Source organism: Nicotiana tomentosiformis, chromosome 11 (genome assembly GCF_000390325.3).
Source record: "Nicotiana tomentosiformis chromosome 11, ASM39032v3, whole genome shotgun sequence".
Classification (NCBI taxonomy): Eukaryota; Viridiplantae; Streptophyta; class Magnoliopsida; order Solanales; family Solanaceae; genus Nicotiana; species Nicotiana tomentosiformis.
Genome location: NC_090822.1, coordinates 83,745,558 through 83,769,213, shown reverse-complemented (window position 1 = coordinate 83,769,213; position 23,656 = coordinate 83,745,558). Strand labels below are relative to the sequence as shown.

Here is a 23,656-nt window from a genome sequence, read left to right as displayed (position 1 = left end):
CTGACACTGGATGCAAGCGAGCAATCAGTGCTGAACAAGTCTCGAAGACAGAGCAGCCGGTAACAAAAATTTGCAACCTTGTCATCAGGTAACATTTATTGGACAGTCATTACAGAGAATATCTGCATTTAAAGCCAACCGTTATGCACCCATCAATGACGATTTTATTCTCATTCAATAGGATCTTGATTTGAGAATCTTGTTTCCTTGAATAAGGCTATAAATAGAAGGGTTAACAACCATTGTAGACACAAGAAACTCTATACACAAAAAGCTATAAACTATTGTCTTATTAAGCTAAATTTAAACACTTGAACATTGCATTCATTCTTGTCATCGAAAAGACTAAGTTCTTAGTTAGGATTGTTATCTCTTCTAATTGCATTTGATAATCTTATCTTTGTTCTCATTTACTTATCATTTTTGGGTCAGATCGATTCGCTTGTCTATAAATCACGCTATAAATTCAACTGTACCGTTTTACTGGTAAATTGTTTGGCGTCGACCGTGAGGAATAGACAGCTGCGTAATTGCTTTGATCCATTCATTTGTTACTAATACGTTTTGACCCTTTCCTTAGTGAAAATCAAATATGGAAGCTAATGATGTCAACAACGCTTACAATGTTGGAGCACACGATGAACGGGAAGATGTGTTCCAGCATCATGATTCAACCAGCAAAACCCGTAACAAAGAGGATGAAGCGACCCCGGTTCGCGAAGGACAATATCCTCGGCATGTGCGTGGCTAGACTCCTGATGACACAGAGGACGAGCATGTTGTAGAAACGGTCAAGATCTTGAGATAATAACAAAGGGCGATTATGGATCACCTTTCAAAGCAAGATCGTGTGATGACAGAATTGAAGCAAGCGTTATCGGGTGCTTCCAATAACGCCAATGGAAAGGCACTGGTTCCTCCCAGCGTTCCCACAAATCAGCTGCCTCAAAGAACCGATAACAACACTCCAAGGAATAAAGTCATTTTCGACGAAGCTGGAGGGACCGGAAGCGGATATGGGAATAACAACTTGGATGACCCTTTCAAAACCACGCTCGTGAGATTCATGAGAGAACTGAATGAATGAATGGACTAGAACGCAAAGGAGTTCGTGCTCAGATGGATCAGATCCAGGCGTGCCGTCGGTGTTAAAAAGACCAAATTCGAGGAAGTACATGTAGTTGTCGTTTAAATCAAGCACGACACTGGAGCAGATCCTAAAGAGGTATAAGATGTCGGATATCCCAAAGTATAATGGGACATCTGATCCACAGGAGCACATCACGACCTACACTACGACGGTAAAAGGAAACGACCTGGCTGAGCACGAGATCAAGCCGGTTTTGTTGAAAACGTTTGGCGAAACCCTCATGAAGGGTGCCCTGACAAGGTATTCTCTCTTGCCAGAACATTTAATCGATTCTTTCAAAATTCTTGCAGATTCGTTCATCAAAGCGCATGTAGAGCAATAAAGGTCCAGGCCAAAAAGGTGGAAATATTCGGAATTTCGCAAGGAGAATCCGAGTTGCTGCAAGAATTTGTGATCTTGTTCCAGTAGAAAAGAAGGTTTTACCAGTAGTTCCAACGAAAGGGAAACAGAGGCATTTACAAAGGGCCTCAATTCGTTGAATTCCAATGCCTCCCAAAAATTGAAGGGGAGCTTGCTCGAGTTTTAGGAAACCACATGGGTAGATGTTCATAATCGCTACGAGTCGAAGATAAGGATAGAAAATGATCAACTTGGCTCTTCGGCATCCTCTAAGTGACAGAGTTGCGATAGGAATCAGGATAAGTTTAAAACTGACTTTGATACAAATCGGATGTCCTCTAAGGTTCGTTTTCTACCTTACGAGAGGACCGATGGGTGTAGCAGTAAAGGATTCCAGTCATCGGATAGGTTTAATTCCGATAGAAGGATGGATTATGGCCGGAATAACATATCGTTGCAAGAGAAAGAGGTGTCAGGGTACCGAGATCTCGTATATCCTAAGTTATCAGATTACAACTTTAATATCAGCCTAGTAGAGTTGGTGTCGGCAATGAGGAATATTAAAGATGTTAGGTTCCTAAAACGGATTCGGTCGAATCCTAACCAAAGGGATCCCGATCTATGGTGTGAATTCCATGGGACTCACGGCCATAGGATTGGGGACTGACGACATCTTCATGAAGAGGTGGCAACGCTATCAAAGAATGCACACCTTAGAGAATTTCTAAGCGATCGCGCCAAGAACAACAATGGTATAAACCAGGATAATGTGGAGTCATCGAAGACGGCATCAGGGTCACGTTGAATGATATTCAATATGATCTTCGGAGGGGACGAAGTCAATGCGGTGACATTTTCAACAGCAAAGAAAATGATGATATTAGTAACTCATGGCAAGAGGATCTGGGAGGTCTCGAAAGATGACATCACCTTCATAAAAGGAGATGTTGATGGACTTATTTTTCCACACAATGACGCGCTTGTAATTTCACTTAATGTTTTAGATTTCAAAATTAAGCGTATTTTGGTTGATCTAGGAAGTTCGGCCAATATCATACAATGAAGAGTTTTGGAACAAGCGAAGTTAACCGAGAACATCATTCCGACGATGAAGCTTCTGGCTGGCTTCAACTTAACAAGCGCGACTACCCGATAAGAAATTTTACTACCCACGCATGCCAAAGGAGTAATAAATCCCACCATGTTCGAAGTGGTAGATGGCGACATGGGCTATAATGTGATCCTCGGAAGGCTGTGGATACACGAGATGAAGGATGTGACCTCGACCTATCATCAACTATGGAAGTTTTCGATACCAGAAGGGATCAAACAGGTAAGAGGAGACCAATCGGCAGCAAGGGCGATGAACAATGTAACTATTTCCAACAGCAAGTACATAGAAACTAGCAAATAGCAGTTACAGGAACCGGTGTCTACTCCCATCTCAATCGAAGATGATAAAAATGAGGAGTCATACGAATTATATCAGGTACCGAGATCTTTTCAAGTACCAGAGGATACGGATGCGACCAAATCAACCGCAGAAGAACTCGAACAAGTGGATTTGTTTGAGAAATATTTGCAAAGAAAATTCAATTTAGGAACAGGGTTGAGTCCCGAACTCAGATTAAAACTTATAGATTTTCTTAAAGCTAACATTGACTGCTTTGCGTGTCGCATTCAGATATGCCAGGTATTCCATCGGAGGTAGTGGTTCATAAACTAAGCCTGAATCCAAACTTCCTACTGGGGAGACAAAAGAAGCGCTAGATAGCAGAGGTTAGAAACAGGTTTGTTAAGGAAGAGGTAACCCTATTACTTAACATTAGTTCGATTTGAGAGATAAAGTACCTGGAGTGGATAGATAATATAATAGCAGTAGTAGTGCCTAAAAAGAATAACAAATTTAGGATGTGTGTAGACTACAGGGATTTAAATAAGGTGTGCCCCAAAGACTCTTTCCCATTGCAAAACATTGATCAAATGAATGATGCTACGGTCGGGAACGAGTTAATGTGTTTTATTGATACTTATTCCGAGTATAATCAAGTTAGGATGAACCCATAAAATCAGGATAAGATTTATTTCATCACAAACTTTGGCGCATATTGCTATAATGTGATGCCTTTTGGGCTTAAAAATATTGGAGCCACTTATCAGAGGCTCGTTAATAAGATATTCGAAAAACAGATAGGTAAGACGATGGAAGTCTATATTGACGACATATCAGTTAAGTCTCTTAATGCAGATGATCTTCTGGAACATCTCCAAGAGACATTTGACATTCTGAGAAAGTACAACATGAAGCTCAACCCAGAGAAATGTGCCTTCGGAGTTGGCGTTATCTTGATTTACTTAGCAATCTCAGAACTAGCAGTAAGCGTTATCTTGATTTAGAAGAAGAAGGTATGCAATTTCATGTTTATTACATTAGTAAAATATTATCAGGAGCGGAAACACGATATCCGCACCTTGAAAAACTGACCTTAGATCTTGTAGTTGCCTCTCGAAAGTTTAAGCCTTATTTTCAATGTCATCCAATAGCCATTGTGACAACCTCTCCCTTAATGAATGTCCTTTCCAAGCCTAAGTTTTTAGGTCGATTGGCTAAATGGGCAGTCGAAGTTAGTGAATTCGACATAGAATACAAGCCCAGTACTGCAATGAAGTCACAAGTTTTGGCCGATTTCAATCAGGGATTAATGTCTTTGGCTACGAAAGAGGCAGTTCTAGTATCAGGAACGATATCAAGAATTTGGACCATAGTTATGAATGAAGCCGTCAACGTAAAATGGTCCTCTAATCACTCCCTCGGGGGAACCCTAAGGCAGGGCATTAGAACTTTACCATTAACTATTAATGAAGCCACGTACGAGGCTTTGGTTGCAGGACTTAAATTAGCTCAGGGTATGGGTTCTGAGGTCATCGAAATAAAGTGCTACTCCTAGTTGGTGGTAAACCAAGTTTATGGAATTTTCGACACAAAGGAGGAGTGCATGCAACAGTACCTGAACAAGGTTCAATCATTACTTACACAATTACGAGAATGGTCAATCGTCCACATTCCGAGGGAGGAAAATATGGAGGTAGATGCATTGGCTAATTTGGATTCGTCCACATCGATGAAAGGATATGGTTTTGGTACGATCGTCCAATTATTGCATTCGGTGTTGGATGTGGATAGCTACTGTAAAGTTAATTCAACCAACTTAATTTGGGACAGCAGGAACGAGTTAATTGAATATCTCATACATAGTAAATTACCCGAGGACCCAAAAGTATCTCGGACACTACGGACCAAAGCAGCTCGTTACTGTCTTGTTAATGGACAGTTATACATAAGGTCATTCCAAGGACCATTGGCTTGATGTATAGGGGCCTCATAGGCTGACTACATAATAAGGGAGGTCTATGAGGATGTCTGCAAAAACTATTCCGGTGCAGACTCGTTGTTTCTTAAGTTAGTCAGGATCGACTACTACTGGCCTTGGATGGAACAGGATGCAAAGCGATTTGTACAAAAATCTGACAAGTGTCAAGTCCATGCACAACTAGTACACCAACCAACGGAACTTTTGTATTCGGTAGTGTCACTGTGGTCGTTCATAAAATGGGGGATGGACATAGTCAGTCCCTTACTACAAGGGCCGGGGATGGTAAGATTTCTTTTGGTTTTAACTGATTATTTTACTAAAAGGGTTGAAGCAGGTCCTTACTAAAGATTAGAGAACGTGAAGTAGTTGATTTCATATGGGACCACATAATCTACCAATTTGGAATACCGAAGGAGATTGCTTGTGGAAACGGGCCAAGTTCGTACGTTCTAAAGTCATAAAGTTTTTAGAAGGATTAAAGATCAAATGAATTACGTCTTCTCCATACCACCTGAGTGCTAATGGACAGGTAGAGTCAACTAAGAAGGTAATTATCCAAAACCTTAAAAATAAGTTAGAATATGCTAAGGGCAAGTGGCCAGATGAGCTACCGGGTGTTTTATGGGCTTATCGAACCACAATAAAGTCAAGCACGAGGGAAACACCCTTTTCGCTCGTGGGCGGTTCAGAAGCGTTGATACTAGTAGAATTAGAGGAACAAACCCTGATGTTTTCCCGAGCAAACGAAGAAGTAAACAATGAAGCGTTGCTAGTCAAGCTAGATTTACTTGAAGAGCTCCGGAATCTGACATATGTGAGGATGGTGGCACAAAAGCAAAGGATAGAAAGGTATTACAATAGCAGAGCAAATCTCCGATATTTCAAAGTAGGGGACTTGGTTCTAATGAAAGTCACTCAAAGCACCCGAGAAGTCAGCGTCGGGAAGCTAGGATTGAGATGTGAAAGACCTTACCGAGGTTCAACTATAACTAGTAAAGGCTCATACTAATTGGAAAATCAAGATAGTGTTAAATTACAAAGCAAGTTGAATGTCACTCACCTCAAAAGGTATTATTGTTGAAGATCCTTGCCAGTACTGAAAGTATATGCTGTACTCTTTTTACTTCGACCAGTTTTTGTCCCAATTGGGTTTTTCTGGCAAGATTTTTAATGAGGAATTGATGTAAAACATACTATGAAGGAAGGATCATCGGTAATCTGGTAAATCAACAACCAAAAGTTCTGTGTGGATCAACTCATATGGAAATCAATATATGGATGGTTAAATAATCTTTGGCTCAATAACATAACTCGTCTCCCAAGACTCTCATCAGCCTTCGATAACAGAATGTTTATCCATCCACAAGTTGTTTCCATCATTGAGGAAACAACACAAGAGCTTGCTATGAAAGGAATGTCATCGGCGGATGCAAGACCTCCAGTATTCGAATTCTCATGCTTAGCATCCGAACACTAGGGGGAATGATACATGACAAGACACTAAAAGTGTTACGAGAACCGAAGACTGTTAGAACTGGGGTCGATGCCTTATCAGGACCAGGGACTGCATAATCAGCCCCATAAAAATAAGTTGTACAAGTTAGCCACCTGTATTGGCAACTTTATTTACTTAAAAAAATAAATATTTATGTAAATGTACTTTTAAATATAGAAGGAATAAATCAAAGTCATTTTGTTTTAATTTTATTTCTTGTCCGAATGATAAGTTAATTTATTTTATCATTTGAGAGTTAACAAAAATTTCAAATGCTTGTGTCGGAATGAATAAGAGGTGTCCTTTTCAAAAGCAGCATAAATATAAGGGCCCTCTATTATGAAACCTTCATAGTAAATGGTAGATTCCGGAAGTGTTTACGCCCGAAATTAAAATCTATCGGATGCAGTAATATTCCCGAGGCTTTGTCAATTAAATGAAAGAGAATACGTTTTGCACAACACTTAAGCAAAAAGTTTCTTTTATTAATTAAAGCGCCAAACTTAGTAAAAGGTTTTGGCATAGTTATAAAAGGTAAAATAAAAACTTTATACATCATTCCTTGTTGCCAGTACCCGAAGGGAGAGAAGGGTCTTCATTTTCCCTGGTGGAAGAAGGTTGTCCCGCTGCCGGTTCGGGGCCTTCACCTTCTTTGGTTTCCCCTTCGGTTCTCGAGTACTCAGAATTAGTATTAGAAGAATCGGATGCAATAAACCGAGTAGGAAGGTTCTCGCGAGCGGTTATCTCCAGTTCCCAGACCTTAGTAATACAATCATCGATGTCGGCAATGCCTTCTTTGGCCTCATCCAAAGTCTTCATCGTCATATGATATATGGCATATGTGTTTTCGAAGACAAGGGAATCTTCTTGGTCCTGTAGTTTTGCCCGGAGCCTATTAATCTTAGACTGGAGATCTTCGTTCATAACCCTCATTGTGCTGATTTTGGAATCGAGCTCAACGTTGGTGGACGGGTGAAGTCGATTTTTCTCCATGACTCTTTTGAGTCTCTCTTCCATTTTTCCCCTATCCTCGGCAGCATTGGCTTCCTCGGTTTTGGCACTTAAGCCAGCCTCCAAGTTATTAACTTGTTACATGAAAGCAGCCTCACACTCGGCAGCAACAGTCACAGTATCATGAAGCTCAACCTACTTAGCCTTTCCTTCCTTAAGGTTTTCATGTAGCTGGGTGGCTTCTTGGATATGAGCCATCCTATCTTGTTCAGGCCTCAAGCTCATCCATTTGAGCGATTTTGGCCTCCAGTACTGAGAGCCGCTTGGCGAGCTCATTTATTTCAGCAAAAAGTTGATCTCAATCTGAAGCAAGCTCTTACTTGTCTAGGATCAACCTTTGCAGGCCCTCGAAGGCAAGAAGGTTGGTCTGAAAAAGGGATAGAACCAAAGTTATTACTTTGAAATATGAATTGAAAGAAGATAGAAGGAAGTGAGGTTGCTACATGCGCCGAACAATGCATGCAGTTATTTATTAGGCACTCCCCAGAAAAGGAGTCCATCTTTTTCTAATACTTCACTGAGGCCAGCGAGTTTAGTTAGTTGGCAAGCTCCACTGTCTTGGAAAGCAGATGACACCCACTAGAAATCGAGATAACAATAATTATTATTCCGTGAGGGTCTTGAGTGGGTGCCGAATAAGTACTTACTAGATTCCCGTGATCTGGAGACCTCGGGAAAGAAGGGCTCTCTATTTATTTGGCCTGGGCCAGTGGAGAAAAAGAAGCCGGTGCCAGTGGATAAGGAGTTGTTGGCGTAGATGGAGAAAAAAATAACTGGTGTAGAAGAAGTCGCGGTTGTTTCTGACTCAGAAGGTTGTGACATGGGAAGATCAGGGGCCGAGCTCATATGACCGGAGATGTTGACAGGGATCAGAAAGCATGAATCGACATTTTCAATGAAACCAATTTTCTCCCAAAGCGCCTGAACTTCTTCTACTAGTGGATCTTGGAGCCCCCCCCGGTTGAACGTCCGGTTGAGCTGATGAAGACCTTTTTCTTATTTGAAGAGAGACATCTTCATCATTAGACCATTCTTCATCATCAATGGACATTGTGACCGATCCAGTTGATGATGTTCTCACTCTCTTCTCCTAAGTCCCAGTCGAGGAGGTACGCTTCATTTTTGGTTTCTTATTTTAGATTGGGGACTCCGAGAGGAGGCACCCTCACCAGAGGCACGAGCAGATCCACGAGCCCTGCTCCGGTTAAGGGCATTCTGCAATACCTGTTCGGCTTCCGTGGGGTCATCGAGATCCTCGACGTCGGGGCACACGACAGAAACCTTTGGAAGTCCTGTGTGGAACAATAGGACAATTAACATATGTCTCCTATGTTGCTAAGATTGAAAGAAAGAACATTTTTTTGCTTACCGTGGTACTTAGATCTCTACCCGTATTTGGGAGCCACCTCTTTTCACCGTCGAGATTCTGGCGTAGTGATATCAGAATTTTCTGTACCCATTGGTCCAGGCCTTGAACCCATGGTGGTTCCAAGTGAGTAGCTGGAATGAAAGAAATAAAATATCAGTTAAGAAGAAAGTTTTTTCACGAAGAAAAGAAACAAATACATGAAGATTTACGGAAAAGGTTCCATGATTCGGGAAAATCTAGTGATGTGGCCGGGATGATGTCTCTGTAGCAATGACAATAAACCATTCCATCCATCCACGGTCATTGTCATCATCAATGCTGGTAAAGAGGGCGTGATTACCACGCTTGCTGAGGTTTAACACACTCTCACGAAAGATCTTTGTGGAATAAAGATTCATCATATGCGCAAGAGTTAAAGTTTTCCCAATTTCAGCCCATAATTGGCGGATGCAGGACACCGTACGCCATATGGATGGGCCTACCTGTACCAAGCAAACTTGGTACCGGAGGCAAAATTATAAAATTATTAGGTAAATTCCTTCACCCGCTCCCAAGGTGAAAGGACCCAAAATGAAGGGATACGTGTACACATATATGAACCCTGACTTCGAGTAGGTAACTCATTCTACCGCATTAGGGGTAAGAGTTTTGATGTTAGCATATTTTCATTCCTCCTTCACAACAGGGATGCTAGGAGGGCAAAGGGAAAAAGGGTATTTGCGGACATTCCATAACCTGTCACTTTTATAGTTAGGAGGTAGTTTGTGTTCTTGAATATTAGATGCAGTGCTAAGGTAGTTTGGACCGCCACCGAAGAGAAGGCCATCGTTTTCGTAGATAGCAGTATAAGAAGACATGATAGTAAGATATCTGTGAAGAAGTTTTTACTGAGAAAGTTGAGTGTTGTAGAAAAGTTCTAAGGAGATTCAGAGAAGAAGAAGGAGTTGTGAAAGTAGTAAAAGTAAAGAATAAAAATGATGAGTAGTGGAGAAGTTATAGACGACAAAAATTATGGTCATGATTACCCCGAAAAACGGCAAAAATACTTGTTGAATCATAAAACAACACGTGTTCGGGTTATTAAATGCGAGAAGACGTGTGTCCTTTTAAATGTCAGCTATTGTTCAGGAGCTTTTCCGCCAAGAAAAGAACTTTTATCTACATCCCGATAATACTAAGTTGCATCACCGAAAAGTAGGGGGACTATCTGTATGGGGTAAAATCGGTTGATGACAACTGGGCGAATAATAGAGTGACATGTGGCACTAAAGACATGTGAGATATGAGTCAGCGAACATCTGGCACTGGATGCAAGTGAGCAATCAGTTCCGAAGACAAAGCAACCGGTAATAAAGACTCGCAGCCTTGTCATCGGGTAACATTCATTGGATAGCCGTTACAGAGAATATTTGCATTTAAACCCAATCGTTATGCACCCATCAATGACGATTTTATTCTCATTCAACATGAGCTTGATTTGAGGATCTTGTCTCCTTGAATCGGGCTATATATAGAAGGGTTAACAACCATTGTAGACATAAGAAACTCTGTATACAAAAAGCTATAATCTATTTTCTTATTGCGCTCAATTTGAACACTTGAACATTGCATTCATTCTTGTCTTCGGAAAGACTAAGTTCTTAGTCAGACTTGTTATCTCTTCTAATTTTATTTGATAATCTTATCTTTGTTCTCGTTTACTTATTATTTTTGGGTCAAATCAATTCGTTTGTCTATAAACCATACTATAAATTCAATTGTACTATTTTACGGGTAAACATGCACTATATCAATCAATAAAAATTATGTAAAAAAAAAAAAAAAGTTTTGGTAAATAACAGTGGACGTTAAAAATAAATGCAAAATTTATTTTATTGATGAATATAAATGTTATTACATTGTCACAGTTGCTTAATGCAGTATTTATATTATGAATTTAGTAAAATTAACTTTATAGTATTTTCAATATATTGCTTAATGCAATATATATTTTCTTTCTAGTTATCCATTTAGAAATCAATAGATAACTTTAAGCTTAATTCTAATTTATGAAGAAATGATGTTCATTCTCTTGGAGAATAAAAAATACAATCAGATCTTAATTTATCAAGATTCTAAAATAAATGTTTTCTGTAGAACCAACATAATATCAACAATCAAGTCTTGTAATTGTGTAAAACGAAGTACCTTAAAATTGTCAACAAACCATATGAATGAATAGATAAATAAATATTCACATGTCAATATTATTACCTTGATGGTTTCCAATAAAAATCAAATTTTAAATATTTTAACATCACAAGTTTCTTTAATAAGAGTTCAATCAACTAAGTGTTAATTTCGAATTAGTTTATATAAATCTTGGTTATGGCAATATTCTATTATGACTATTTTCTTATAGACAGAGTTTTCAAGCCATAAATATTTTTGAAACTAATATTAGATCATATTAATTTTTGCATCTGTTATTGAACTTAGATGAGGAGAAGCCATGCCATAAAACTAAATGTATGATTTTGTGTAGCAGAAGCAGAAGCAGAAGCAGAAATCTTGCCTAATTAGTTACTTGGCATAAATTATTCAAACAAAAAAGAATAAAATTCCTAAATATTAGGAGTTCTTACATAATTCAAATAAGAAAAAAGTTTGATAGTTAAAATTTAAGTCAATTAAGGAAATAATTAAATAATTATTTTATTCAATATAAATTTTATTTTAAAAAAATAAAAAAAAAGAATAATATTCTGTTAGAGTCTTCGTATTTTTAATATAAAATAATTAAAATATCCTCCTTTGCATACCCTTTCCTTTTTAAAAAACAAATTGTACCTGAGACTATTTTCTCGTTTCTCCTTTGTTAAGTTAGTAGCATGTGGGACACAATTTGTCTTGTTAAATGATCTCGAGCAATCATCACATTTTGAGATAATCTGGAATTGAGTTAGTCTCAGTATTCATTTACATTAACATTGTTCTATTTTATGTAACACTACTTCATTTTATTCTTTTTTCTATCGGATATTCCCTAAAGGACATTTCATTTCAATACTATTAACTTGATTTATAGCCATATGAATGTATGAAACGTTTATAACCATAAGTTCTAAAATATTTTTTAAAATTTCTTGTCCAGCCAAATATGCTAACATAATATAAAGTGGAGGGAGTATTCTTCTTTTTTGGTTTACCCTTTTGGTATATGAAAATCATGGCTCGATAAATTTAATTTACGTCGGTATAACCCCCCCCCCCCCCCCCAATGGTAATTAATCTTATTTGACTTCTTCCGAGTAAACCACCCTATTTAGTCTTAAATTGTCCATTTCTTTTAGTGGCATAGTAAACTTCACTTGTCTATAGATAGTATTCCCTCCTTGGCTCCTCTCAACTTAACTTCCCCAGCTATCTCCGCTCTCTCCACCTCTTCACGTTTTCATTGCCATATCAAAACCTCTTAATTCCCTCTCTTTTATCACTTTCTAAAACTTTCCATTAACCCATGCCTTTAATGGAGAAAATGGATATGAATCTATCCAAAATAGAGGACGCTACCCAGCATATCAAAAACGTTGATCCTACCCCAACACAAAACGTCGTCGCTACCCCGGGGGATGAGGATTACTTACCAGCAGAAGAAGATATTATTTCCGACGAAAATGGAAAGTACAATGATTCTGTTTCAAAAGGTCATGTGACAACGATTTCAAATCCCGTTAATACTCTAACAGAAAATATTTTGAATTCCGTTAATCACGGAGGACCGCAAGATATAAATTCAGCTGTCTCTTACAACGAAAACGATTCAGTTAAAGAAAACGGCAACGTATTAGGGGTAATCCAGCCACATAACTTGCTCCCGCAGCCGGAGGCACCACCGGGAATAGCGGTTATCGTCTCTCCACGTGACCTAAATCGTTCTAAGTCCATGCCGGAGAACTTCGACATGCCGGCGATCGGCAAATTCTTCCGCGAGAAGAGTAACAGCTTATCGTCGGCCATCACGAAGCGGTTGTCGTCGATGAGGGAATCCCTCGACGACGAGAAAGTACCGAAATCGGAATCGCACGTGACGGAGTTCAATCTCTCCGGACTAAAAGTGATCGTGAACTTAAAACCTCCGGCGGACCAGCAGCAACAACAACAACAACAGGGGAAGACGAAGCTGTTAGGAAGAGTGAGTTTCTTCTCGAGATCCAATTGCAGGGACTGCACCGCCGTGAGGTCGTTTCTGCGCAAGGAAAATCTCAACTACGTGGAAATTAACGTCGACGTGTATCGTGAGAGAGAAAAGGAATTAATCGAAAGGACCGGAAGTGCAACGGTGCCGCAAATATTTCTGAATGAGAAGTTGTTAGGTGGATTGGTGGCGTTGAACTCGCTACGCAATAGCGGAATGTTGGAGAAGAAATTGGAGGAAATGTTGTCCGGAAAATGCCTGGAGGATGCACCGGCGCCACCGGTTTACGGGTTTGACGATCATGAGGAAGAGGAGCGGAATGACGAGATGATAGAGATAGTGAGAGTATTGAGGCAAAGGCTTCCAATACAGGACAGAATCATGAGGTTGAAAATAGTAAAGAACTGCTTCTCCGGTGCCGAGCTTGTGGAGGTTCTGATTCACCACTTGGACTGCGGCAGAAAGAAGGTACGCTCCTTTCAAACCATTTTCATTTTCTATTTTACTTTTACTTTTGAATTTGTCTTAATTTTCTAATATTCCATAACCTGTGGTACATTTTGTTTCTCGATTTGATTAAACTTTGATTACTGTTTCAAATATCACTCTTTCACCATTTTATATAAAGAAAATTAACTGGTAATGTCTGAATGTTTAGATTTTATTTTGAAAAGGAATTAACTAAATCAAATTCTATTTAACATTAAAATGTGATAATTCCATTTCTAATTTGCCCATGACATGTAGAGTAAGAATTTTACATACACGATAATTGTTTTGCTCCATTTACGATTTAAGCTTGGGGGCAACTTAAATAATAACGACAGTGGCAGCTGAATAACGGCTGCACTTCAATTTTCTTTTCTTTTTTTGGGTGGGGGTGGGGGTAGGGGGCTGTAAATCGTTTGGTGCTACTAGGGGTAATGATTGCAGGTTTGCATTTACCGGATTTAGGACTGGAATATAAGAACAGCCTCATGCTTAATATTGTATGTGCTATATTAACATTAATTCTACATAATGAGCAACTAATTCGTTTGATCTTATTTAATTTATGCATACTTTTGAAATGTAGACTTTTTAATTGATTAGATTTATTCCAAAGAAAAGGATTACGGAACTAATTTAGCATAAAGTATAAATTGGATGAATTACAAAATAACGAAAAGGAACAAGAAAAACGTTCATGGAATTAGGATTGAAGAAATGAAAAAAAAAAACTGCAAGGGGGATAATTGTTTAGATTAGCTTGATCTTTGAATTACTGAAAACGTAAATGGCGTGAATGGAGTAGGTTAAAGTAAATTTAGAGGCTAAAATTTAGAAAAAAGTGAGTACGATAATTTAGGATTAAGGGAGTAAAAAGCTTTTGAAAGGGAAAATAACGAAATTGATCTTACTGGGACTTTTTATTCGGAAACAAAAATATTTCGCACTTTTGGGAATCAAGAAAGGAGTTTGACATTATTGTCTTTTGCTAATTTAAATTATTAATTATAGTCAGCTGAAATCACTACTAATATTCTTTTACTAATCTCAGCCAGAAACCCAAGCATGATATTAATGTTTTAGGATTTTGAGTATATTGGGAACCTATCCTGTGCAGATATTAATGTAAACTTATATCCACCTTAAAAGTACTGTTTCTCTAAAAGAATAACATGATTCGGGATACTAAAGTCAACTCATCTAATTTCTATGTAGATTGGGACTTTAATTTCTTACTTTTTAGAATAATTTAAATATTTGGTAACTATATAAAAAGTAGTACAAATCACAATTTTTATAATTGGAAATAATAAAAAAATTGTTTAGATAAATTATAGGCATAGACAAATAGTTTGCCTCCTCTGAATTGTTGTACTGCAGTAGCGCGAAACAATTTGACTCAAAGAATAATTAATACAACAAAGTATCAATCTATTCGAGACAGATGAGTAATTTATTAAATAAATTAAATGTAAACGTGAATTTGATTTTTAAAATTTTCCTTCTATTCTCTTAACAATGTCTTTCTTCTTTCAAAAAGTTCTATACTACAATTCATATAACACCCCGTTTTAAAAAAAAAATTGAATACGATATATGTGTTTGAAGTGATTCCCTTGCACTAATTTTATAAATTTTTCTTTATGAAATAAATTAGTCTTTATTTAAACTAAGACCATGTTAATGTAATACTTATATTTTAAAACAACTTTTTTTTTTAATCAATTCATAACAAGGAGTAGAATGAAATGAGTTTTAAAGAAATGTAATGAGTTTAAAGCAGATAGGTCATAGTGATTTAACTCCTGAAGTTAAAGTAGTCTTTGCCGATACCGCTTTGGTCACAGTCAAAATAATAAAAGTCAGGCGCAGTTTCTGCCGAAACACACGTCTACCTTGGGCTCACGTAGGACTTGAAAAAGGGTCCGTTATTCCGTGGTCCCGTCGTTGTCGTGCTGGTAATGAATATACCCACACGCTTTTGAAATCAGTGCAATCAATTGACTTGGAAATTATGGTATTCAATCAATTGATGAAGTCATTAGCATGTTTCTCGGGTTAATTTGACAAGTTATTTGGAAAGTGGACACCTTAAGCGTTGCCATTTATTTGCACTAGACGCGTGAATTGGTCTTTTCTGCCACGCGCTGAAAGTTTTTTGCTGTTTGAAAAATAAAAATAAAAACCTATTTCACGAAGTTTTGCTTTTGGAATTATTTGATCTTTTGATAGGAATATTGGATGTAGTATTCTATTTTATGCTATATATTTGGAAAGGAGATGAAAGGATAGGGATGTTGTCAGAAAATCAAGTGAAACCGATGGAAATGTTTTTTTTTTACTCGCTCCGTTCCATTTTACGTGAACCTATTTTTTTTGTCAGTTTAAAAAATAATGACATCTTTCTAAATTTGAGAACAATTTAGATTAAACTTCCAATTTTACCCTTAATGAGAAGCTTTTATAACCAAATACTATGAACCCCTTTTTGACTTGTTTAGGACCACAAATTCCAAAAGTATTTATTTTTTGTTAAACTTTATACCCAATCAAACAAGTTCACATAAATTGAAACGGAGGGAGTAATAAACTTTCTTTTCTTAGGTATAAAAGCAACGTGAGGACGACGTCAATAATAATTTTGTAAAATATGTTCTCTTATTCACTTTCAATCTATTCACTTGGTTGGGAGGGTCGGGGGGTGGGGGTTGTCCGAGGAGATAATATTGTTCGTCCTTTCCTTTTCTTTCCTCTTTTTCTTCCGCTCCTTTTAATTTTCTTTCCTTGTTTCCGAACATAGGATAGTTTTCATAAACAAAAAAGAGTTTTTAAGTTTCAAAATCATGTACGTAATACTATACTTTTAAACTTTTTAGTTCTCAACAGCTTACATGAATGGACACTCTCGGTTGCCAGAAAACTAATGTTAAAATATTTTTGGTAAGCAAGAGTGTGGCCTAACTGTTAATAACTAATTAATATAGAATAAATAAATCATACTTCATAGGAAATTAGAGTTCAAGTCCTATTAGATGCGAAAAATTGTTAGGTTATTTTTTCTCATTTGTCTAGGTAAAGAATTAGGTTTTTTTTTTTCATTTCTCATGTGATAAAGAGAGAATCTTCGGACAATGTCAATATGTTGATCTTTACAATGAATGTCCAATTCCCCCGTAACTATATATCTTTCTATTTATAAGGGTACATATACCACAAAACCCTAGATAGTACAACTGGAAAGAACATTCACTGGAATATTCTGACTCCCAAGAGTATAGCCGAAAGGTACTGAATCATAGAAGACTACAATTCAAATCCTATTAGAGGTATAAAGAAATTTTAGGTTGTGTGTCTGTCCTCTAACCGAATTAGCGCATCTTCCTTTCTCTTTGTTGAATAGTGAAGCACCCCTCCAGTGAAGCAAGACTGAATCTAGAGAGTTTGATCCATGTACTCTGTTCTCTGTACACTTGTATTCCCATTTAACTATACCTAGAGGTAGTGTGGTGGTATAGTTGATGTGTGCAAGTTGGTCTATAATACTTGTATGACCCAAAATTAGATCTAGGTTTATACAATTAGATTTATAGTGAAAAAAGGGTTAATCTTAGTCAATATTAATATCCAAACGATGAACCGAATGTATTTAAGGAAGATGTCTCACGTGTGCTGTTGGATAGCAATAAATAATGACAATAATGGTGTAATGAATGACTCAAGAATATGAAAGAGTGCAATAGATAACAATAAATGACATTCAAGTAAATAAGTGGATAGAGGTCACCTGACAAAGGTGAGATTCCCCAATAATTCCTCTGACAATGATAAACCTTTGAATATTCCGATCCTTCTTGGATCAGGGAAGGAAAGATAGATAAAGATCTAAAAAGGAAACTTCGTATGTATGTGATAAAGAGAGAATCTTCAGACAATGTCCATATGTTATTCTTTACAATGAATGTCCAATCCCCCCTATAACTACATATCTTTCTATTTATAAGGGCACATAGGCCACAAAACCCTAGATAGTACAACTGGGAAGAACATTCACTGGAATATTCTCTAAGGAATAGTGATCCTAGAACTAGCCGTTGTTGATTTCCAAAAAAGAGTGTTCGCTCTCGTCTTTTATCGAGTCACCTTGACCTTGCCGACCACATTGTCTTATCGTGACGTCGACCCTTTGAGGTCAGGTCATTGTATCCTTTCGACGACACATGGCAGTTCTTGATGGCTCCCTTTATATTGACTTGGTCAACGTATAACTTGATATTCTTCGCCCATACAATACTGTCATTATTAAAAAATTCAATGGACATTTTTCTTATGACATTTCTTTGTACTCACTTGTTTTCTGCTTCAAGTTCAATCATCTCTCCACGATCTTTAGTAAAGTAACTTTCTGTTAGCTCGGTAGTTAATCGAGGTATGCGCAAGTTAGTTTGAGTACTATCAATATTTTAAAAAAATGAATGGACATTTTTGACATTTCTTTGTGCTCACTTATTTTCTGCTTCAAGTTCAATCGTCCCTCCATGATCTTCAGTAGATTAACTTCCCAGTGGACAATTGGATTAGTCTGGATTTCTGATTGTTAGCGGAACTGATTCTGGAGTTTTACCATCTTTGTGTGCACAACACTAATCCAGCCAGCATGAGTAAAAAAAAAAGGTGGCACAATCATTTTGTGGTTCAAATTTAATTTTTTAAACATAAAAGTTACTTTAGGTTCATTGATAGCATAGTGCTTAAGTATAGCAATGTGGAGGCTAGGAAGCATAATGACAAATGAAATCTAAAAGCTTATAACGTGAGTGATGGAGAAGTGTGCATGCAACACTACCAGTGCTTTACAATACTTTATCAACTAACAGAAAGCCATTGATTTTCTGCATGAGCCTATATTTTGGAGTAATAACTATTTGATCTCTAACGTAGGCTGTGGAAATTGGGAAGAAACTGTCGAGAAGGCATTTTATTCACCACGTCTTCGGGTAAGAACTTTTCAAGGACTTTAGGACTGGTGTCCATCAGTGTAGATTTGATTCTATTGGCAACACTTTTTTACACTACTGTTTAATTATTCGCAGAGAAAATGAATTTGAAGATGGAAACCACTTCTATAGATTCCTTGAACATGAGCCTTTCATTCTCAAAAGCTATAATTTTCGAGGATCCACAAATGACAATGAACCCAAGGATGCTGCTGTGCTAGGCCAAAGGCTTGGCAAAATAATGTCTGCCTTACTTGAGTCTTACGCCTCTGATGATCGGCATCATCTTGATTATGTAGGCATCAGCAACAGCGAAGAATTTCGGAGGTAACTGCTTTTTTATTGGTTTTTTGGACACTGTTAAGTGACTTGTGTTAATTGACTTGTGGGTTCAGTTTGATAATCTCCATCTTAGATTTCCTTGATAAGAGTTACCCTAGCAACTTCAGCCTGCAGCTCATTTTGCCATTTTGGTTTTACTCTTTTCTATCTGCAAACATGTAGCAGATGATGCATATTTGTTTGTTGTTCTTTTCTTTCCTTCTTCATAATCATAGAAAAAGTTTCAGCTAGGTTGCCAAATAACGCTTTTTCTCTTCATATAATCCTTTGGTTGAATATATAGGACATCTTTTACTCTTGTTGTCCACTATTTTGACTAAAGGACTTTTGACCTTCCCATTGAATTTCTCCAATGCCCGTCTCCTTTAAGTCCTTTGCTTCGCTTCTCTATATAGTACTCTGTTAAGCAGTACCTAAAGAAAGATTTTCGAAAACTATTTCAAAGGAGGAAGTGGGTTTTTGTGATAAATAAACGGTACTTCGACCAAGAGCTGAATTGTTTGTAACCTCATTCCCTATAGGAAATCAAAGTGCTTCTTTAGAAGTGCATATTTCTAATCAATATTTTCGAAGGGAGCAAAGTTCCCTTTTGATGTTCATTTCTTAAAATTGAGGCTTTCAGAAGAAGCACCAAAAGCAGTCTTCCCTATTTCCTTCTCAAGATTGCGAATCTCCACAATGAATCTCTTAAGTTCTGTGCCAAGCACGCTATAATGCGGATAAATGCTTTTAGATGAATCAATGATTATAAATAAATATACAGTAGGGGCTGAAGCTCTTCTATGTCGTAGTCCAATATGTTTAGCCTCAAAAATATTCGCAGAAGAAGTTTGGGTTGTAAGACATGATCAGAAAGGGTTCTGGTCACTTCAGTAATGAAGGATATGGGGTTTCCGCGACTAAACAACGTTTAGAAGAGTGGAAGATCACTCTAAGCCTTCGTATACCATCTTATATGTGGAAAGTGATTTGCTTTATTTCATTGAGATATAGATGACTTATTAATGAAGAACGGACACTACATACTACTATCCACTATTACACTACAGGATAATGTGCCTAAAATAACAGCTTAGAAGCATCTCCACTTGATCTTGCCATTTGTTTCCAGTTAGGGGCCATATTTATGACACTTGTAATATGCCTAGGTGGAGATGACCTTCTAGTTGTTCTTCTGAAAATTTCTCATATTAATTAACTAACCAAATTGAGTAGAATATCAGAGAAAAGCTGATCCCAGCAGCCATATTTCAATTTGCAACTTTAGCGCATTCTGGAAACAGGTTAACTTCAATGCTCCATATGAATATCTTTATACAAAAAATGGAATTGCAGAACGTTTTGCTCACTTGGCTTGAGAAAGAGCAGACAGAAACCCTGCAGTTTCTGCGATTAGCCAGGCTCTTATAGGGAATATCTTACTGCCAAGTATAGTATAACTGACATTAGCTGCAGCAGATAGCTAAAGAGATCTGAGTACAGTATCAGTAAAACTCAAGCAAACAGGTCGCAATGGATGTGAAAGGGGTTCATTCCAGAAAGAGGCATAAGAACAATTTCTAGTCGCACCCATTCTACCAGAGATACACCTATGTGCCTTAGCTTCAAATTGTTTCCTCCCACACCATGGGCAATCAGATGGAACTTCGGCCTCCCAGAAATCTTTTGTCCTAGTAGTATAGTGCAGAACTGCAGATTCATTTCATCTACGGTATGTCTATCTTGCTATCATTGGCTGAAAGATGTCTCAAAATGGATTGCAGCATTCCATATCTTGAAAATTATCGTGCCCAAGCCTTCCATCCATTAATAGCTTCCCATTAAACCTTGGATTCGTTCTGCTTCATGTCTAGTCCAGACACAAAAAACATATAAAAATTCTCTCAAGCTAGTGCACCACTTTCTTTAAGAGAACTGAAAGCTTGCCCTAGGAGTTTGTATGGTATGTAATGGTAGCTGTTGATTGCACCTGCCAGCATAAGTAAGCTACATATTTTCCCACCTTGCTTCTACTAAAAAAGCATCCTGCTAAAGGACCAGTGCACCTATTAGAGAACTTGGCAGTCACTAAAGATGCTTAAATTCCGTGACAAATAAAATCGAAATCCAAAATCAGCCTATGGCCCTATGCTGCAAATGGGAAATTTGAACTCATAATATATAACACCCTTCTTGATACTGTACTTAATTAGTGCACATCGACAACTCCTCCATCCCTAAGATGGTTCCTTAATGACTCTTGTATTGGATTTAGAAGAATGTTATCAGCAGACCCCTATTCTTTAAAAAACATACTGGTTCAAAGTCAGAGGATATGAACCATCTGCTAGAATATCTTAGTCATTACTTCAGGAACGTTGTCATAAGTGAGTTTTTACCTTCGAGATAACCTTGTTAGTCAAGCTTGCATCATGCTGAAAATCAACTCTTTATGTGATTCATAGTCAACTTCCTATGGATAATAGTCTGCAGACTATCTTTTGAGAACTCATCCCTCGAGTGTCAGAAAGCTAGTCCGTCTCTATATATCCACCAAAAAGAAAATCCATCTATTTTCTTTAGTAGGTTTCAAAGTCCAATTTCTTGTTTGTTAACCACGAACCAAGACAAGGGGCGGCTCAACAGAACTTGGGGCCTAAGACGAAACCATATTCAGAGGCCCTTAATCCCAGTATAATCTCACTAGTGGGATCTGGGGAGAGTAGTTTGTACGCAGACCTTACCCCTACCCTAGAATAGAGAGACTGTTTTCGATAGATGCTCGGCTCCCTCCCTCCAAGAACTCCCTACCTTGCTCTTGGGGTGACTCGAACTCACAATCTCTTGGTTGGAAGTGGAGGGTGCTCACCACTAGAGCAACCCACTCTTGTCATTAATGAGGGAAGAAAATTATCATAATTTATAAATTTATTGTATAAAATAACGTCAATCAAGTAACAAAAAATATACTGTAACACTTTTTTTATTCTAATTATTTATATAAATTATATAATATATAATAGTAATAATAATAATAAAAATTTAAAATAAATTTGGGGGCCTAAGGCAGTGGCCTCACTGCCCAAAGCCTTAGAGCCGCCCCTGACCAAGACCTTAATATAAGATAGTGGGGTTTTTATGATATCTAATCTTTCTGCTGCCTTATAAATGCAGATATATAAATTTGGCTCAGGATCTCCACAGGGTGAACATCCTAACGCTTACAGCAGATGAGAAGCTAGCCTTCTTTCTGAACTTGCATAATGCTATGGCCATTCATGCCGTGATCAGGGTTGGTCATCCTGGTGGGATGATTGATAGGAGAGCGTTTTTCTCTGAGTTCCAGTACATAGTGGGTGGTTATTCCTATTCCCTATCAGGGCTAAAAGATGGCATACTTAGAAGCAACCGAAGAGCTCCTTTTTCGCTGATGAGACCCTTCCCTAGCGGAGACGAGCGTCTGGAGGTAACCCCTGTTTCTTAGTTTGCTGTAAGAACTGTTGCAACTTTTTATATTTAAAATGTATGCTGCTTAAGTCACATGATGTTGTGATAGACAGCATGGAGTCAGTTTCAGTATTTTGCTCAATACTATATGTTCTGTTCTTTCTTTTTCTGAAAGTAAGAAACTAAGAATGGAACTCACACCTATTATATTATATGAAGGACTTCCACCTATACCTTGAATTCAGCATTAACTTTCTTGTTTTGTATTAATATATTTTCCTTTTGCAGATGGCTTTTTTGAAAGTTAATCCATTAATCCATTTTGGACTATGCAATGCAACAAGATCAAGTCCAGCAGTAAAATTCTTCGCACCTCAAAGTGTGGAGTCTGAACTAAGATATGCTGCAAGAGAGTATTTCCAGAGGGATGATGGAATGCAAGTGGATTTGGCCAAGAGAACTGTCTACCTTAACCGAATGATCAAGTGGTAAAGTTCTTAACTGCAGAATCCTGTAGATAAAAATGGGGGGAGGGTGTGTGTAGATCAAGTGGTTATCTAATTTTGATGGCCATGATTCCACTTTACATTTGATAATTTTCTTTTCAGCCCTAAGATTTAAGGAAAAATACATGACCTTTTAAATTTTGGTATTTTGACTTTCCAATATACATATCTTTTCTTTTGGACATGCTACATGTTAGTCTTGCATCTGTTACCTTTGTAACTTGATATTATGCTTGGCAAACTAGTTCAAAAGTCTTATGTACCACATATTCCTTTTGCAGGTACAGTGCTGATTTTGGACAGGAAAAGGACATTCTAAAGTGGATTACAGGTTATCTAGATGCAACTAAAGCAGGTCTTTTGACACATCTTATGGGTGATGGTGGCCCTGTTAATGTTGTTTATCAGAGTTATGATTGGTCTTTAAATGCTTGACCAAACTGTTTTCTGCTATAGGGAAATTCTATGGAGCACTTTATTTCTTCTTTTTCTTATCAACCCCGCTTCTTAATTTGTTTTAGTGTTCATCTCTCAATTTCTCACAAAGTGGGGCATTGTTGATTGTCCTCTTCGTAGGATAGTTGAAAATTTGTGTATAGAAGAAACTTGTTATGGACATGTTGTAATCACTTCATACAGTCCTCAAAGGAAAAAAAACGAAAACGGAAGGCTGGAGTCCCTACTCAACTCCGACTAGTTAGGCAAATGAGTTTGAATAAAAGAGGACTGTAAATGAAACTAGGCTAATATCACAACTAAAGGTTTCTTGAAATGTCAAGTATAAGGGCAATGGTGACATGTCAAGAGCAAGGGATTTTGATCTCGAGGGCAAAATGGATAATCAATCTAACTGGATAATGGAAATGTCAAGGGGTTTTGATCTCAAGGGCCCTAAAGTTTCAATTTTGTAGTACAATACTCTTACAAGTTTTTCAAGCTTTGCACCTGTTTGGCTGGGCACGAAGTGTAAGAAAAAATAAATAC

The 23,656-nt window shown here is 37.6% G+C and overlaps 1 protein-coding gene across 1 annotated transcript; it reads left to right on the top strand.

The window, feature by feature from the left end:
- The first annotated feature begins 12,083 nt into the window (after positions 1 to 12,083).
- Positions 12,084 to 23,199, top strand: LOC104106551 (uncharacterized). Its single transcript, XM_009615121.4, has 6 exons — positions 12,084 to 13,383; positions 18,343 to 18,398; positions 18,495 to 18,725; positions 21,894 to 22,185; positions 22,455 to 22,654; positions 22,954 to 23,199. The coding sequence occupies exons 1-6, from the start codon at positions 12,238 to 12,240 to the stop codon at positions 23,105 to 23,107; spliced, it is 2,079 nt and encodes a 692-aa protein (XP_009613416.1). The 5' UTR covers positions 12,084 to 12,237; the 3' UTR covers positions 23,108 to 23,199.
- Positions 23,200 to 23,656: the final 457 nt, after the last annotated feature.